Below are 19,441 nucleotides of genomic sequence, written 5' to 3' on the forward strand. Positions count from 1 at the left end.
ATTTTTTTCAAATTCTTTTATAATAGTAATCACAATAGTCATGCATATTTAGAAGCTAAATTATATATCATTAATTTCGATAATTTATTTTATGTTGTTTAATAGAGCGCAACTTTTCCGTCACCACATGCTCCAAAAATTGCAGATCAATGTTAAAGGTTGACGTTCCCAAAGTTGTCACTCAACTAAGCTAAACCCGGTCTTCTCAACAATGTCGTTGATAATTTCTCAACCCGACATTATATATATATATATATTATAGATATAGATTGTTACGACATTATTAATATTCAATTTTATTTTATTATTGTTTAAAATATAGCTTATTATTTTTATTAATAAAGAATTGATCTATATATTTTATATGAAACATATATTAAATATTTCAAGTTAAAATATGTTTTATTTTTTTCATATGATATTAACTATTATTCTATTGGATAAGATCTAAGATAGATAATACTATTCTATTATTAGGATATATATTAGCTATTAATCTATTGAATATTTTATATTAAAATTATTGGGTAAAAAGTGTAAATTTGTGATTGAAAATCAAAAAGTGTAAATTAAATATAAAGAGGGATTTTTTTGTATAGTTATAAAAAGTATAAGTATTAATATTGTCATTTAATAATGATGAAATAATTAAATTTGATCTAATGGTTCTAAATCAATGATGTAATCCATCAAAGGGTTCTTGTTTGTTTATGAATGAATTTAACACCTTGTTATATATATATTGGTAAAATTGTAATGGAATGACTTTTTACTTTAAAAATCTTATTCCTTTATAAGCATTTGCATTTCAATATTCATGTGGATGACTATTATTTTTCCATTCCATCTTATGTGGTAATCATGGATTTATGGGCTCAAGTCGCTCAACCCCGTCTCATTTTGACATATTTACATATGTTGTGAGGTCCACATACAATCAGAAAATAGTTGAAAGCATAAAAATGTTTTTAATTGTTTACGGTTTAATTATAACAATTAAATCCACAAAACAAAATATTTTAATACTACATTGTAAAGCATTTGTTACATTTGTTTTTTAAAATAAGCAGTTGATAACTTAGATTTGTTACATTTGTTACAAATGCAGCGGCTAGAAGGTGAAGACAATATAAAAGGGAGGCGGTGGTGGAGATCGAGGGCGGTGGTGGAGAAAGAGGGCGAAGATGGAGGGTGATAGAAGGTCAAGGAGAGCGTGTAATGATTAAAAAGAAGGTAGGGGTGTAAAGGTATTATGGAAATACTGAAAAAATGCTTAATTTTTAAAAATATAAAAAACAATATGCTTTATAGAAGAATATACTAATCATCACTTTCACCACAACCAATCATCATGGTCACTTCTAAATAAAAATCAAAATAATAATCACATCAATTAAAACCCTATTTTTATTTTAAAAATAAAAATATGAAATCCCCACATAAAAACATCACTCCCCAGCCAACACACCCTTCTCTTAAAACCCTAATAAAACGCATTTCTCATTTTCCACAAAACCCTAATCGCAGCCCACACTCTCTCCCACCGGCAAACTCCAAAACCACCGCCATCAAAAACCCGCCGCCATGTCTGACGTCGACCTCCATCACTCCGAAAAGAAGAAAAAGAAGTCCAAGTCAAAACCCACCACCGACGAAAACCCTTCCGCCGCCGATGCCAACCCATCCGACTTCATGATCAAACCCCAATCTTTCACACCGTCAATAAACACTTCCGATTGGCCCATCCTTCTCAAAAACTACGACCGCCTTAACGTCCGTACCGGCCACTATACCCCACTTCCGTCCGGCTATTCACCACTGAAACGGCCACTTGCTGAATACATAAGGTATGGTGTTATTAACTTAGATAAGCCTGCAAACCCTAGTTCTCATGAAGTTGTTGCTTGGATTAAGCGCATTTTACGTGTCGAAAAAACCGGACATAGCGGTACTCTTGACCCGAAAGTTACGGGCAATTTAATTGTTTGTATTGATAGAGCAACTAGGTTAGTTAAGTCACAACAAGGTGCAGGAAAAGAATATGTTTGTGTTGCTAGGTTACATTCTGCTGTCCCTGATGTTGCTAAAGTAGCTAGAGCCTTAGAGACGTTAACCGGGGCCGTTTTTCAACGTCCCCCGTTGATTTCTGCTGTTAAGAGGCAGTTAAGAATTAGGACTATTTATGAAAGTAAGTTGTTGGAGTATGATGCTGATAAACATTTGGTTGTGTTTTGGATATCGTGTGAGGCGGGGACGTATGTTAGGACTTTGTGTGTTCATTTGGGTTTGATTTTGGGTGTCGGTGGGCATATGCAGGAGTTGAGGAGGGTGAGGTCTGGGATTATGGGTGAGAAGGATAATATGGTGACGATGCATGATGTTATGGATGGGCAATGGATGTATGATAATTATAGAGATGAGACGTATTTGAGGAGATTGATTATGCCGTTGGAGGTTTTGTTGACTAGTTATAAGAGGTTGGTTGTGAAAGATAGTGCGGTCAATGCTATTTGTTATGGTGCTAAGTTGATGATTCCGGGGTTGTTGAGGTTTGAGAATGATATTGAGAATGGGGAGGAAGTTGTGTTGATGACGACGAAAGGAGAGGCAATTGCGTTAGGGATAGCGGAGATGACTACTGCTGTGATGGCGACTTGTGATCATGGGGTTGTGGCCAAGATTAAGAGGGTGGTGATGGATAGAGATACTTATCCGAGGAAATGGGGGTTGGGTCCTACCGCTTCGATGAAGAAGAAGTTGATTTCTGAAGGGAAGTTGAGTAAGCATGGAAAGCCTAATGAGAAAACCCCGGCTGAGTGGGTGAGGAATGTTGTTCTTCCTACTGGTGGTGATGCCGCTGTTGCTAGTCTTGCTGCTGCTCCTGCTTCCGAGACAACTGTTGAAGCTGCAGAGACACCTGTCAAAGTTGATGGTGAGAAGAAAAAGAAGAAGAAACACAAGGAGGGTGAAGATGGCGATGAAGGGCGTAAAAGGAAGTTAGAAGATGCAGATGTTACAGAGACACCCGTAGCTTCCAAGAAAAAGAAGGTTGATGCCGAAGAAGAGGTGGAAGGCGAAACTACTGAGAAGAAAAAGAAAAAGAAGAAGAAAGAGGAAGAAGTAGCAGCTGTTGCAGCAGAGAATGGAGATGGAGATAAATCTGAGAAGAAGAAGAAGAAGAAGGACAAGGAGGCTGAAAATGATGGTGCCCCTGAAGAAGCAAGCAAAAGTGAGAAGAAAAAGAAGGATAAGGAAGCTGAAAATGATGGTATCCCTGAAGAAACAAGCAAAAGTGAGAAGAAAAAGGAGAAGAAAAAGAAGAAGAAAGATGCAGATGAAGAGTAGATATAAAAGATGGTTGCGTTATTCCGCAGTGTAACTTTTGAAGTTTTTGACTTCACGGCTGCGATGGTACGCAACCTGCACATTTCTGGAGACAACCAGTTTCTAGTAGCAAGTTTATTAGAGTTAAGTCTAGGTGTTTATTTGTTGTCTTGCTTAAATGCTGTGTATTTTGAGTTGTTTTAAGGATTTTGGTGCATTGTTGAACTTGAGCTTGTCTTATAATCTATCCGCATCCCTACAGTTTTGTTATTTATGTCAGTTTCATGATGCACCATGGTTGTTTCAAGGCATGTTAATTTTGTCATAAGTGTTATACAGGTTTTGTTTAGCTGATTTTTGTAGACGTGAACAGTTTGTCACACAATGTTTACAATATTGTGCAACTTCTGAAAACATTGCGATAGAAGTGTCATAATATTGGAATGCTTGGATTCCTTGGTGTATAATCATACAACCGCCCTTGCCTTCTCATGACTAATATCAAACCAGAACCAACCCTTTCAAAATATCCTTTCATCGATAATGGTGAACCAATCCACTAGAACCATATGCGAGTTTAAGCTGATAGAAGGGATTTCATTCAACGATTTAAAGAAACCACCATTGGTATGCCTGCTCCTTTTACCCAAAAAAGAGTATAGAGGATGATGCTAGTTATGTTTATTGCTTTAGTGAGTGTCGCCTTGTTTGAGTTGACTTAGATTGATCAGAGCGGAAAGAAAGACATAAGGTTCATAGTCATTCCAGTAGAGCTTTGGAGAGTAGACCCTGTACTCTTAAATACAGGGCAGTACATGAGTCGTATTTTCTCGATTAGATAGATGTACGCATGAATGCATGATTGTAAACTGTTCAACCTGTTTTGATTTATAATCAATTGTCTTCTTTTTATACTAGTTGGATCCATCAGCAACATAATATATAGTCTAAATTGAGTGATTGACCCATTATCATGAAGTCTTGTTAACTCACAGGCTGTTAGGAAGAATTAACCGATTGCCCTGTATCAAGCTCCTTTTCGTGTATACTGAACATGTTTAAATAGTGTTTAACCTTAAGCTGCAGGTAGCAAAATGGGTGGGTTCGACAACAGGTAAAGACGGCTGGGTTCACCCTCTACATATTCGTTTGTTTAGTTTTTCTAATACTATAATGTAGTTCCAGATAATATATGACTGCAAGACTATTGGGAGAACGTATATCAATATTTAATTTAACGATTTAGAAGGTTGTAAAAAGATGCGCCCATTTTTCTCAATCTAAGCTTTGACATTTGAACCGCTTTGACCCATTTTCTCAATCTAAGCTTTTAATCTCTATCTGTGTGATCCGTTGCTACTCAAATTAACTCTTTAACATATGATGATTGAAATATATAGCCCCGTTGATTGACAAATCAATTCTTTTGTGGTGACTGTTTACATCATTTTGGAGGATTTTTCTCGAATTGGCTATCTTCCTATGGGTTTATGAACATGTACATTAAAATGAATAGTATATTGTTTGGTAAAAATAAAAATGCAAGTATGATATGGTGTTTTCTTTTTAAATTAAAATGCACCTATGGTATACTAATGATTAATTTATGTATTGATACGGAATGAATTCAGTAGGCATGAGTAAGGAACAAAACCTGACACTACTTAATCCGAATGGCCAATCCGGGAATATAGTGGTTGAATATTTTCATAATAACACGAAAAGATGTTCAAATTAAGAATTAATACCATTTCATTATAAGAATTCATTTATTTATATTCATACAATTGTACGTAAAGAAAATTCTTAATTCATCGGTAGAATACTATACATTTAATAAAGATCACAAAATAAGATTTTAAAAATACCATGTCATGATAAAAAGTCATTTATTTATACACTAGTTAAAGAACCCGAATTTATTTTAAAAAATTATTTGATGAGTTTTTTCATTTTGATCAAAAAAATATATACATTAAAAATATGCATAAAGAAACTATATGATAGGAATTTTAAAAGTATATAATAAATTAAATAATTTAATTTTAATGTTATAATGATGTCATAAATTTAGTAAAAAGGGAAATAATTTAAAAAGTATATAGTAGATTAAATAATTTAATTTTAATGTTATAATGATGTCATAAATTTAGTAAAAATGGAAATAATTTTTTATTATATAGAGAGAAGATTATACATAGAAAAAATTATCAATTCATCGTTAAAAAAACTATACATTTAATAAATATCACAAAATAAGAATTTAAAATACCATGTCATGATAAAAGGTCATTTATATTTCAGTGATGGTTCTTAAAGTTGGTGTAAATACCATGTCATGATTCTTTACTTAGTATCGCACGAGACAAATAATTTATATTTTATCATAATTATTATATGTCTGAATTTTTAGTGATGGTTCTCAAAGTTGGTGTAAAAATAAAATATCACTTGGTGTGATATAAGTTTGATCAAAATGTATTTTAAATCGCAAAATGATAATGACAGTTTTAAGAGTTGTTATTAACAACTTATTACATTTTTAAAAACTTACACATTATATATTAAAAATTATCCCTTGAATACTCTAACAACAATTGACAAATTTTAATACACCAAACTAGTTTTTACATAACAAAAACCATATTAAATTAAAATGTAATTAAATTAAATATATTGTAAGGAAAGATATAGAATTATATAGTTAGATATATAAGGAAATAAATTAATAAATCTTTATATAAGGCAACACTTCGCAACCCCATAATTCACTCGACATTTGAAGATAGAATTATTGTAAAATTCATTAAGACTTTTGAATGTTCCTATTGACTTATACATGGTTTTAAACACAGGCTATTGTTAAAATAAACAATATCCTATTCATTTTAGATGAGTACTATTGTAGTTTGTCACTCTTTAAGAAAGTAAAAAAAATCTTGAATATGCAATGCTTCTTTATGCATGTTATTTGCGAGACAACAAGTTTTTTATGATCAGCGTGCCCCTATCTATGTCTAACATGTAACTCAACCCACCCATTTTGCTATTTTTGTTATTATTATTTTTTTGGTACTATAATTTAAAAGTTACAGAAGAATAAGTTAAGAGGCCCCAAATATAATTACTTTATCTCAAGTAAGTCACTCTAATTTTTTAATTTTTTTGTTATGATGGAAAGTAGGTTAGGCATATCCCACAAGATCTCCGTGTTTTGACAAGAGACGTGAACTTCAATTTCCGGGCTGCATATTGGTCCAACCTCCACATGCACTGCCTCCACTTGCACTGTTAAAGTTCAAAGTAAAGTTCTTCAAACAGGCAAAATTTTGAGAATGCAGCCTATCTTTTATTCACAAGACATTTCTTCCTGATCTTACATTAAGGTTTGTTCCCTTTTGCCATAGGTATTTTAACTCAACACATTTGCTCATTGATAAGTTCACTTGGGTTAAATTTTAGGGATTATGGCATGGCGATGTAACCAACTATAGCCTAAAGGTTATGTAGTGTAGTGACCTTTCAAAATGGCTATGTAATGTAAGGACCTTCTATTTTTGTTCTTTTCGTGTAGCGAATAACTTGTGAAACCGGTAATAAATCTTATTTTATTTTAAAACTTGTCGACGTGGCATGCTACGTGGATTAAAAAATTATAATTTAACAAAATATATATATATACAGATTATATACCCATTAGACTCCAAAAAAACCCTTTCTTCTTCCCCTTTACACTCCCGCCCATCAAATCACCATTGTTCTTCCTCTGACAAAGACGTTTTGATGCCCGATCAAGCATACAATATCATAATCATCCAGTATGAAGGTAATGTAATTCTTTAATTTGTTTTCCGTCTTCTTGATTTCTACTTACCTACCTACCAAAATTCTAGGTTTTTTTTTTCATTTAATTTTTTTAAATAATTTTTCCATGATATTTACTGATGGATCTTTACTTTTATTGCTTTTTTGTTTGTGTTTTGCGGAAAAAGCTGAAATTTTTTAAACTGATTGTGCATTACGATGGCGGCTTTACGTTTCATCCTCTAGATTATGTCGGTGGGAAAGTCATCTCTCTGACATGCCCAGCACTGACTCATGAAGAGTTGGTGCATTTCATCGAACAGGAAACAGGTGGTCCTATATCTGGCCTTATATTATATCCAAGGTAATATTGGTTTTGATAATCTTTTAAGTGCGTGTAATCAAAAGGAAACTAGTGGATACCTGGCCAAGTACTGATAGACCCAAACCTTTGCCCCCAAAGGCAAGAACAATGCCTGGCAGGCCAAGAAAGAAGAGAATTAGGGCTGCACATGAGCCTAGAATTGGATCAACAAAAGTGACAAAACATGGCATCAAGATGACTTGTAGGAATTGTTGGTTAGTTGGACACAATGCTAGAACATGTACTGCAGAACAAAAAGAAAGACCTGCTCACATCCCTAAACCAAGGCAGAAAAAGCCCAAACCTACTAGTGAACCAAACCAGAGTGGAAATCCACCACACCAGAGTCAAAATGAACCAAACCAGTCTCAAAATGAACCAAGTCAATCTCAAAATCATCCAATTCACCAAGAAAGTCAGCCATTTGAAAGTCAACAATTTGAGTCAAATGTTGCAAGTACAACTGAAGCAACTGAAGAAAGACCATTGAGTCCAGGCAGAAGGTATAGATACACACTTGCAGGGCATAAGTTTGTAACTGCAGGGACTGTTTTCAAAGATGGTAACTCAATTTCAGGTATAAACACTTTTGCATTACTTAATAAACATGTTTGTGATTATTTCTGCATTACTTAATATAAATGTTGTGGTTTTGAAGAGAAAGTTGGACCATCATCTGGAATGGGCAAGGTAATTAGGAAAATTGGGATGGGAACATTCAGCACCCAACCAAAAGCAAGTAAAACAAAAGACAGGATCTCTAACTCAACTCTGTAATTTGCCAAACCACCAATTGGGACCCAAGAATCAGTTCATACAGGAGCTAAGAAAGCAAAGAAAGTGCAAGTTGTGAAGAGAAGGCCACCAAGTCAAAGAGCTTTAAGGCAAAAGCTTGCAAAAGTAATACCTGGGCCCGGACTAACTGAAGATGATGCAATGATTGTGGAGTAGTTAGTTGTAACATGTATTTTGATCCCATGTATTGTAACTGGTTCATAACAGTATTAGCAGCTAAGCAGTCTTTTGGTATGATCAAACTTGTGATATGTAGTCTTTTGGCAAGTTGAACATGTAATTTGGTAGTCTTTTGGTAAGTATTGCAATTACACTGCATCTGCCTAATTTTGTATGACAATTGGGATCTTTGTGATTATTTCTGCTTAATTATTTTTTGCTTGATAAATTCTGCTAAATTTCCTTCTTTTTCTGCTTACTTATTTCTGCACAATCACACTATAATTTCCTTCTTTTTCTGCTTAATTAATTCTGCTTAATTTCCTTTTTTTCTGCTTACTTATTTCTGCACAATTACACTAAACTTTTTCTACTTAATTAACAACATTGTCTTGATAAAAACACATTAACTTCCATTTCATTAAACAAACAAAGATAACATTACAAGACTTGGTCTGCAACTCTTAGATAACTAAAACAGCTATCACAATGCACAAAAAAGCTACAACCACCACCAAAATATACAAGACTTGGTCTGCCACTCTCAATTTTGACTTTGTGAAAGTCAACTCGTCCATGACTTTGGAATTCGATTCTTCATCATCCTTTGGAGCCTGATTGATTGAATTTAGAGATTGTGAATGAAGGTCATACATCAAATCCTTGTAATATTCGGTTGGAAGTTCTTCATCAATAAACCTGAATCTAGTACAGGACCTACTTTTAACCTATAAAAAACATGGATTTAGTTATTTCTAAAGACAATAAACATAAACCCTAAACTAATTTCAACATTAATTGGAAAAAAAAATTAGGGTTCTTACATTAGGGCATTTGACAAATCGATGACCTGGGTTTTTGATTGTCCATGATGTAAATATGTACATCTTCGATCCGCAATAACACTTCATATAACGAGAAGCTTGATTCCTTGAAGAAGATGATGAACTCGATGCCATGGAAAAAGGTGGAGGGAAAATTGGGAGAAAAAAGGAGGGAAGTAGGAGCGAGGAACCAAATTTGGTGAAAAGGTTAACATTTTAGGGTTTTTATATTTTTTTATTGAAGTCCACGTGGCATTACCGGTTAAAAATAATAAGTTAACCGGTAGAATACACGAAAAGAACAAAAATAGAAGGTCTTTACATTACATAGCCATTTTGAAAGGTCACTACACTACATAACCTTTCGGCTATAGTTGGTTACATCGTCATGCCATAATCCCTAAATTTTATTTCAAACGTGTTTAACAAGTCCTATCGATAAAGTTACTTGAAAGGGGAAGGGTCTAATGGATTGAACTTCCCATAAGAGTCTATATATGAGTTCAATAACTTTTTTGTTATGAAAAATGAGTAAAAATTTGTTTGGGGAACAACCATGTAATAATCTTCTTAAAAACATTTAGACTATCATTGTAACAGTATTTCTTTTACATAGTAAATAAATTTTTGTTTATAGAGAAGCTGTAAAGAATACTTAAAAAAGAGTGTGGTGAACCCAATCCAATAATTTGAATGTTTTAACCCGTACTTAACCAATTTCCTTTTTTCAACATGGATAGGTTTTTACCGGTTACTCAAGGTCACAACCTGCCTATATCTACTTCTAATGCTAGCATTTTATTTTCTTTTATGTAGCGGAATATGCTAGATACACAAATGATTTAACCATCTCACATTTATTATTACCCTGAAAAAGTCCAAAACTAAAAGGAAGATGAACAACAAATTTTTTCATTTGCCAATTGAAGAAATTCAAAGTGTTGTGCCTCATGATGCTAATATATTTTCCTCCCTTTTTTCTATTTAGGTGACTAGCATTTGGGGTGGTAAAATTAGGAAAAGATAGTGTCGTATCTTAATATAGTAAAGAATATATTGTTGTCATTCTCCGTAAGTCATGTATCGAGATAATTGTTGTATGTATGCGCATTTGTCAATGTAAAAACAGATATGCTAGAAATTTTAACATTATGAAATGCTTTCTTATTTTATGTTAATGCAATAGTTATTCTTAGTTTTACTAATCATTGCATAAGTTAATTCACCATCTCCATATCAAGTTATTCAACACAAATTACATACATTTTTATATTATTTTGTTTTAAAATTTTAATTAAACAGCCCGGGTTGATTAGCTAGTTAAATATATTGTAAGGAAAGATATAGAATTATATAGTTATAAGGAAATAAATTAATAAATCTTTATAGGGGATAACTTGGATGATATTAACATTATTTTGTGAGAGCAACATCATCCAACAAAGATAATGTTAACATCATAAATCATTTTCCCATCTTTATATAAGGTAACTCGGTTAATCGGTTGGACATCAAAGTTAAGGAAACTTGTTGTAGGTCGGTTATAATGCGAGCAACTAGGATTCTTATATATTGAGAGAGTGGGGTGTCGAACAACCCATTCATATCATCCAAAAAAAACCCAAACTCAAACCCATCGAAATATCGAATCAATCAATCTTTTTAATACAAAAAAAAAGGGCAGGCATGGCCAACTTAGTAAATCTACGAAAAAACATATATTCGACAATTATGTCTAGTCTTGATGATGACGAAACTGGTCCAAAGCTTCGGAAGATCAAACTGGAGCCAGGACAAGAGATGGAAGTCTGCATTATGTTATTAGAGTGCTGCAGTCAAGAAAAGATTTATCTTGATTACTATGGTCGTCTGGGCCAACAGTTTTGCAAGATTAAAAAAGTTTATCAAAAAAACTTTGGGACATGTTTTGTTCAGTACTACTCTAAGATCGATCGGCTTGAGACAACCAAGATTTGGAATGTGGCCAGGTTTTTCGCTCATCTGCTTGCCAAAGATGCTTTACCTTGGCATGTTTTGGCTTACATTCGGCTGACTGAGGAGGCCACGACTTTTTTTTCGCGAATTTTCATCAAGATTCTCTTCAAGGAGTTGGCTAGACGTCTTGGTATCTCTCAATTGAACAAGCGTCTCAGTGACCCGACAAAGCAAGCAGATTTTGAATCTATTTTCCCACGAGATGATCCTAAGAACACACGGTATTCAATCAACTTTTTTACGTGTATTGGGCTTGGTGGGATCACAGAGAATTTGAGAAAGTATCTGGAGATGCCTCGCGCTATCAAGCAACAAAAGGCTGTTTCTGATCAGTCAAAGAATTCTGATTCTTCCGGTTTAGGATCAAAGAAATCAAGTTCTATTGAAAGTAAGCGCAAGAGTGAAAGTGATCAGAAACCTGCTTTTGATCAGTCAAAGAAATCTGATTCTTCCCGTTTAAGATTAAAAAAATTAAGCTCTATTGAAAGTAAGCGCAAGAGTGGAAGTGATCAGCAGAGCCTTATTGTGCAACAGAAACCTGCTTCTGATCAGTCAAAGAATTCTGATTCTTCCAGTTTAGGATCAAAAAAATCAAGCTCTATTGAAAGTAAGCGCAAGAGTGAAAGTGATCAGAAGAGTGGAAAGCGTCAAAGGAGGCGCTAGTTCTGAAAATTTTTACATGAAGATGTTCCTCATTAGGTGTTGGTTTTGGCGCTGGTTGTTGTATTCGATTATATTTTTTATGATTTCACATGAAGAGGAAGTAACCTTTTTGTGATTTCTATTCTATCAGTTGTAGACCTTATGGAACTTACTCTAATCAAAATAGAAAACTGCTTCTTATGTACTTTTGTTTGGATTAAGATGTAGCTTAGAATTCATCTATTCTGTTCAAACATGAAGTTAAACATCTTTCTGCTCGAAATATTGAAAAACTCAATAAGTTAACCATTCTGCTGCGAATCAAGACAAACATGTCAATTTTCAATACTTCCAAGATTTTTACAGGTTTAATAACCAAAGACCGGTCCAAGAATTACAATTACTTATTACTCTATATTCAAACTCAACAAGAACCCCCCACATTTCCATACCAATCCAATCCAATAAACAAATAGAAAAAATAAGTTCAAGAAAGAACTTAACAAACATAAGTACCATAATTGACATCTTTTTTCCAAAAACTGCAACCAGGTTAATTGCATCATATACACCTAAAGTTAAGTAAGAAGTGATCCCCTTAGTGACCGCCAGACGTCTTCTGCTGCTGAGGGTTATGAAACCTTGGTTCTTTGGGCAAAGTAGGTTGCTTTTCTGACCTGCAATTTCATACATGATCAACTACCGTCGTATTTAACTTTATATTGTAAATACAAAGTAATGCAAAGTGTTATGGTTCCTTTTGTGTCTACAGATTCACAGTTTGTCCGAATATGCATCTATTGATTCATGTGTCATGTGATGTTTTGGTTAAAATAAAGGTGCGATCAACGGCTACAATAAGATACCTTTTGGGGATGAAAGGCCTGTCAAAATAGGGCATAGGTTGAGCCTTTGGCACAAGCTCCTTCCTCAACCTCCTTAGTTCTTCCTCTTCTGCTAACTGCAAAACAAGAGCAAGAAAAAATTCAATAACCAGTCACAGTGTATGAACTGTTATAAACAACATATGTATGCCATTTTACAACCTTTTGTTGCCTTTCTCTTTCCTGTTTGAGTTGCTCGATAAAGGATAGCTTTTCTTGCATCTGTTGATCAAACTCAGCACGCTCTACAGCCCTCATGTCGCTATGTAGCACCAAATCAACTGGCATAGTCTTTTCTTTAACAGGTGGTTTTGCCAAACACTGCAATTACTCAAAACCACGGTCGTTTAAAACTTTAAAACTCCTCACAATGATACAAATTTGAATACTAATTTACTTCTATAAGTATGACTAAAAAGCTCTGACAAATGACTTTGTGAATAAAATAAGCTCACCTGTGGCTCATCAGTTGTCCATGGGAGACCTTGTGCAACACGAATCCTCTGCTTTTCCTGCTCAATCATCATGTCCTGTACTTTCTTTATGAACTCTTCTTGTTTGGATTTTCCTCTTTGCTGTACATAATTACAATATAATCAGTATGCAGTATAATACGCACTCTGACACTATCCTAACTTGGGTGTTTCTGTTTGGCTATAGATTTGTATCAAACAAGTGGATTTGGAGCTATAGTGTTCAGTGGCATTCTATTAGGCAGATTATCGTCATAATGGTTATAGATTTGTATCGAACAAGTGAGTTCTTTATGAACTCAAGCTTATTTCGTGTACTTCTGGTCTTGGAATGCTACACGGGATGAATGCTAATAAAAGAATATCTGAGATATGTATGTTAACATAAATAGTCAGTAATGATCAGAAACATTAACCTCGGTTTTGAGCTTGAAGGGTTGTTGAGGAGTAGCCTTAATTGTTCTTCTCTTCCCTCGGCTACCACCAAAAGTCGACGACGATTCAGAACTCTACAAAACCAATATCAAAACTCAATTTCACAACCAAACTAAACAAAACTTTGCAAAAAAACAAAAACATTCAAAGAAAGAAAACATACATTCCGTCTGCTACGGCTCCCACCACCAGAATCCCTTTTCGAATTACTAAACACCACAAACAAACCAAACAAAAACAATCCATCAAAAGTTCAAAACACATCTAAACAAAAAACAAATAAACATTAAAAATCGAAACTTTAAGATCACAAACCTTCCACCACTGCCCGAAGAACCAGACCCACCACCCGAATCCAATCCCAAGCTTTCCCGAGTGAGTAAAAGCTCAGGAGAAGAGAATTCAGTCACAGGAGCTCTAGGTCTCAATCCGGGCAATTCCCAAACCGGAATCTTTACCGTCTCATCTTCACCTCCCTCATTCTCTTCCTCATCTTCCATTTTCGACTTGGGTAAAGTCAAAGCATTCTCAAAAGCTTTGACCAAATGCATAACTCTACCACACCCATTTACAGGTATACTTTCCCTTGCCACTTCCATCAATTTCTCCCTTCTTCTTTTCACAACTTCACTCACTTTTTCGATTTCCCCCAATTTTGCATCTGAATTTTCTGTTATTCCCGAATTAGCCTCATTTTTTTCAGTATTCGAAAAATCGTCTTGAGAAGTCCTGAGAGTATCATAAGCAACACACAAACACTTTTTAGAACCCGATTTACTTTTACTTTCTTTACACTTACAATTAACAGATTTCAAGTTTTCGGGTTTTGGGTTTTCAAGCTTGGAATTCTTCTTGGCCACCACGAATTTTCGGTCTCGGATTTTGTTAGGTGAAGAAACTGTGCAAAGTTTCTGAATTTTGGATGTGGAAGGTTTTCGGTTAGGACTAGTTAAGTTAGGGTTTGCATTTTCTGGGTGTTTTTGTTTCTGTAACATCTTCGATTTCGACATCGAGTTATGTCGTTTAGATTCCATTGTGAATTTGAGAAATTATTGGTTTTGTGAAGAAAGAATTATAATAATAATGATGATATTAATGAATGAATGATGGAAAAGAATATAAGAAAAACATGAACGTTTGAAGAGGGGGCGGTCTTTATAACGGCTAGTTTTGATTCCTTAATTTTGGTATTTTTGTTGGATGCTTTCGGATTAGATTGCGGGTTTTGCGATGATGGGCCGTGCCAGTTTTTATTGGGTTTGATTTAGCCCATTCTTGGATACTAGCAAATAATGGTGGATAGTTATATACTACCCTGTACATACTAGCAATTTATATAACGCTAAATTAGTGAGTACTAATTGATTTCAAGACTACACCTATGGAAATGTAATTATCTTATAACATTTATAAAATTTAATAGTGTAGACCTGTAAGTATAATTACTTAAAAATTTTTAAGTTAAGATAAGCATAACACAACCCTTTGGGCCATTTATATCACATACATCAAAAGTTATATATCGATTATAATATTTGAATTTAGAAAATGATTATATGAAATATGCAATCATTTATATATGTAATAAGTTGTGATATATAGTCCATGATATTATGTTTATCATTTTTATTGTGATGAAAGAAAAAATGATTATTAATACTATATTTAAATTTCTTTATATTTAACATGTATAGAAATTTGGTTAGTTAATGTACACTACCAATTTTTATCTATGTATGTGATAATATTATTGCTCACACGTGATCATAGTTGTTAAACTCTTACGAGTCGAGTCGATTTGCACCAAAAATGAGTCGACTCGTTTTTGTCCAGACTCTTACAAGTCGTTGTGTGAACTTGGACCGAGTCACGAGTCGCAAACTTATACTTATTGTAGTTTGATACTATGAATATATATTATATATTATACTTAATTTGCTACATTATTTTGTGTGTTATTCGAATTTGGAAATAATTTATAAGTTTATGTCTCAAAACTATTAAATATGTAGTATTTTGATAAATTTATTAAGATAATGAACTTATATTTTGCTTTTAAAGACGTTATATATAGAACTATACTATATTATGTGGTACTTAAAAATGTTCTAACTATTACGAGTCGAGTCACATTCCGATTAATGAGTCACAATATCAAGTTTTCGAGTCGAGTCAAAAGTTAGGAGTCGACTACTATGCACGTGATAACTTAAGGATTTTAAACTCGTCAAAACACTTTTAAAAAATTGATGTTGAATTATATTTATAAACTTCATAATCTTGTAACAATTTTTTTAATAGAAATTTATTTCTATAACAACCTTGTAGATAAAATATTGAGAATTTGTTTTTTCAATGGTAGTTTGATGTGGAAGATCTAAAATAGAAAAACGGATGCTAGAGTTCCAAATTTCACTTAGATTTTTCTAATTATTTATAATGTAACATAATATACTTATCACATAGTAGTACTGAGTATGTGATATAGCTAAAATTTTAAAACAAAAAATAAAATGTTGATATTTACATCGAGTATATTCTTGTCAAAACTTTTAAAACATAATCACGTTTTATGAAAGGTATATTCGATTGTACCCTTACAAGAAAAAGCGATCAGTGATTCAATTCCATCATCACCGACAAACTCGAAGAATATTATACTATTCATTTACCACCCCTGACAATACAATATTAACCAAAACGCCCCTCAATAATTGTTGAACAATTCCAACAGGACAACAGTGATGTTCAAACCCATGTGCTACACTCCAATTTCCAATTTTCCATCATAGTATGTCAACACTTTTTGTTTTTTTTTATTCAAGAAATTTTTTATGCAAGACTAGATTATAGTAATTAGAAAAGTGATATATCATTTGACAACTACGGGTTAATAGCAAGTGGTGAGAAAGTCTTTCCGTGGGAGCTTTAATTTAGGAAGACCTAAATCTGAGTTTTGTAGGATAAGTTTCTTCTTTTAGTATATTGTCATGTAAGTTTTTTTTTTTCGTGTTTTGGACAGAATATAAGAGAGTTTTTTTTTCTATTAGGTATTGAGTGAAAGACTTCTCTAGTTTGAAACCGATTAAAACAACATTAGTCTAAACCATCCGTTGTGAAATTCGATCCACAACTGTAAATATATATCATTCGACAAAATTAGCCTCATAATTAATTTAACAATTTAATTATGATATTTGGTAAAATCAACATATGAAATTGAAATAAACATTTAATGAATTACAATTGCAATGTAATCCATTTTTTAGAAAAATTGTTAAACTCATTTGTTAGAAAAGTATATTATTTTCCAAAATATTTTGATAAATAAGTAGTGGGAAAGGATATATATTCTTATATCACAGTGGCGGCCCTGAGAATGCAAGTGTCTAGTACGATCCGGAAAAAAACTCCTAGGAATCCAATTACATAAGCAAAATTTGTTATTATAATTTAGACGTTATAACAATAACAGTTTGATAGTATTAGAAATACATATAACCAATGATTCAAGAAGCTCGTCTAACATTCTTCATAGCAAATTAGTTAATTAGCTTTTCGCAGTCTATACTCTTTAAGATTCATTATTAATAGCTATCATCGTCAATCCACTAACTCTTTCTTAGGACATTGTTGATCGTAAATAAGATTTCAATAATTTCAACTTCGAAAAACTTCTTTCAACAAATGCAATCGTGACTGGAAAACTCAATAATATTCTATATGCAATGGTTACATTAACTTGTTTCAAATATATTTATATCTATATAATATAATATATTATACTTTTACATACATATCTAATATACATAGAAATTTTTAACATTTTTGTGTCCCCTCAAAATTGTGTCCCGGTCTCCGGGCCTCCCATGTTACATCATATTAGATGTTGTAAATATGATTAGTTGACTTTATACATGTATGACTGTATGTTGCATAAAAAAAATTATGTGATAAAAACATCGAACGGTTGATTCAAAACTTTGGCATGTAATGGTAAATCTTTTCAATTATCGTCTTAAGACAGACCATACGGATGGTGTAAAACTATTTCATAAATTGTTCCGCTTAATAATATCTTACATATTGACTTTTATACGTTGTTACTCCTAAACTTTGCGTTCATAAAATTAAACTCTAATCATTAATTCAATATAGAAATTAGGCGGTGTTGGTATTTCGCTCTTTTCTCATAGTTCCATAGAAATGTAGTATGAAAGAACCGAATATATTCTCACGTTCCTCTTTATTATTCGTGAAAAATCCAAAGAAATGAAGAAATATAATTTTGCTATATTTATACTTCTATATCTATACTATCTTATAAATCATTTTGTCATTTTTTAAAATCTCAAAAAATGATTTGAACTACTTAAATTACCCTCCTTTAAAATTCACTAATTTAAACATTTCTATTTAATATATCTATAATATCCTTAAGTCTCAACCACTTATTTTTCCCCTCTCCTCAAATCTCAAAAGCTCATTTTTTTTCTCTCCTTCGTAAATCACTTTATTTCTCTAACTTATTTAAAATCTTTTATCTCAAAAACCGTATATCGATAAATTATAAAAATTGTATGGGTGTTCTTAAAATTTCATGTTTTTTGATTAGAGATGTCATTCGAGATACTTTTGACGAATTTTTAAATCCGAGTATAGAGTCCGTACAACTAAGGCATTTGGTTATCACACTCTATGACTTATCACCACCTATGACCTATCAACCTCTATCTCACTGCCGCATTGCGCGGATATTATTGCTCGTATACAAAAGTATGTATGATTGGTTGGAGAAGCGAGGCTTGCATTTTACTCGAACTCAATTATATGCTGCTATTGGACCCCTCCTAACAATTTTGAATCTTGGTTTCTAAGTTAGCTTTTATTGAATATCTTACGTCTAGATTTCAATAAACATAATCTCTAAGAATACTTTGAAATAAAATATGAACTCATTACAAATGATAAACAAATTAATGAAAAAGGCTCAAGTTATTATTAAGAGAACGCACAATCCTTAATAATAATAAAAAATTGAAATGAAATAAAAAATACACTTCATAAGCTGATTGAACAGGTAACCCAAACTACCCCAAACTATAGAGTAGTTCCGACCCTGGTTAGCTCCGTCAAGGAGATAGCAAGATGTTGGTAATGTTAAGTACTTAAGTTCGTTGTTGTACAAAAACTGTAAGTGAGAGAACCTATGGTCGCGTTTGGTTCACAGAATTTGATGGAATTGGAATTGAATTCCATTCCTTAGTGCGTTTGGTTGCACAAAGAAGAGGGAATCTCAGTAAACATTCCATCATTTGATGGAATGTCCATTCACTAGGGATGGAGGAAAGAATTTCATTCCTTCCATCACTTGAATTTTCAAAAAACCAAAAACATTCTGTCAAATTCCATTCCTTCAAATTCCAATTCCTTTGAAAGATTCCATTCATTCCCAAAACATTCTGTGAACCAAACGCGCCCTATGTGTTGCTCTAATGCTTTCACAAGTTATGGCTATTATTAAATGAAATAATATAAAGTCTATGAACTTCGATTGGTATAGATAATATAAATTGGTACGTGTACGGATCGTGATTAGAAATACAAAACAAGTAGGTACTACTACTAGTACTACTAAAATTGTAGGCTTGGATTGTTTTGTAATTCAATCAATTACTTTTTTGTTCCCAATGTAAGCATTAACTAGCATGGTAACCGCGCATTGCAACGGATATCATTGAC

The 19,441-nt window shown here is 33.0% G+C and overlaps 3 protein-coding genes across 3 annotated transcripts; 2 read left to right on the plus strand and 1 right to left on the minus strand.

The window, feature by feature from the left end:
- Positions 1–1,458: 1,458 nt before the first annotated feature.
- Positions 1,459–3,598, plus strand: LOC122603693 (H/ACA ribonucleoprotein complex subunit 4-like). Its single transcript, XM_043776468.1, has one exon. It carries the CDS (start codon positions 1,585–1,587, stop codon positions 3,343–3,345), a length of 1,761 nt encoding a protein of 586 aa, XP_043632403.1. The 5' UTR covers positions 1,459–1,584; the 3' UTR covers positions 3,346–3,598.
- Positions 3,599–11,001: 7,403 nt separating this feature from the next.
- Positions 11,002–11,928, plus strand: LOC122604731 (pre-mRNA-splicing factor CWC22 homolog). Its single transcript, XM_043777600.1, has one exon. The coding sequence runs from the start codon at positions 11,002–11,004 to the stop codon at positions 11,926–11,928; it is 927 nt and encodes a 308-aa protein (XP_043633535.1).
- A 292-nt stretch (positions 11,929–12,220) lies between these two features.
- On the minus strand, positions 12,221–14,769 carry LOC122605893. Its single transcript, XM_043778850.1, has 7 exons — positions 14,015–14,769; positions 13,863–13,908; positions 13,681–13,773; positions 13,247–13,366; positions 12,954–13,112; positions 12,774–12,868; positions 12,221–12,584 (listed from the first exon to the last, which is right to left on the minus strand). Exons 1-7 carry the CDS (start codon positions 14,731–14,733, stop codon positions 12,506–12,508), a joined length of 1,311 nt encoding a protein of 436 aa, XP_043634785.1. The 5' UTR covers positions 14,734–14,769; the 3' UTR covers positions 12,221–12,505.
- Positions 14,770–19,441: the final 4,672 nt, after the last annotated feature.

Source organism: Erigeron canadensis, chromosome 6, assembly GCF_010389155.1.
Source record: "Erigeron canadensis isolate Cc75 chromosome 6, C_canadensis_v1, whole genome shotgun sequence".
NCBI classification, from domain to species: domain Eukaryota; kingdom Viridiplantae; phylum Streptophyta; class Magnoliopsida; order Asterales; family Asteraceae; genus Erigeron; species Erigeron canadensis.

Bases quoted from the DNA above. Each gene is read 5' to 3' on its own strand.
- LOC122603693 (XM_043776468.1), top strand. From the start codon at position 1,585: ATGTCTGACGTCGACCTCCATCACTCCGAAAAGAAGAAAAAGAAGTCC.
- LOC122604731 (XM_043777600.1), top strand. From the start codon at position 11,002: ATGTCTAGTCTTGATGATGACGAAACTGGTCCAAAGCTTCGGAAGATC.
- LOC122605893 (XM_043778850.1), bottom strand. From the start codon at position 14,733: ATGGAATCTAAACGACATAACTCGATGTCGAAATCGAAGATGTTACAG. The intron at 13,909-14,014 runs GTTTGTGATCTT...TGTGGTGTTTAG, and splicing joins TCTTCGGGCAGTGGTGGAAG to TAATTCGAAAAGGGATTCTG. The intron at 13,367-13,680 runs GTTAATGTTTCT...AATTATGTACAG, and splicing joins CCTTCAAGCTCAAAACCGAG to CAAAGAGGAAAATCCAAACA.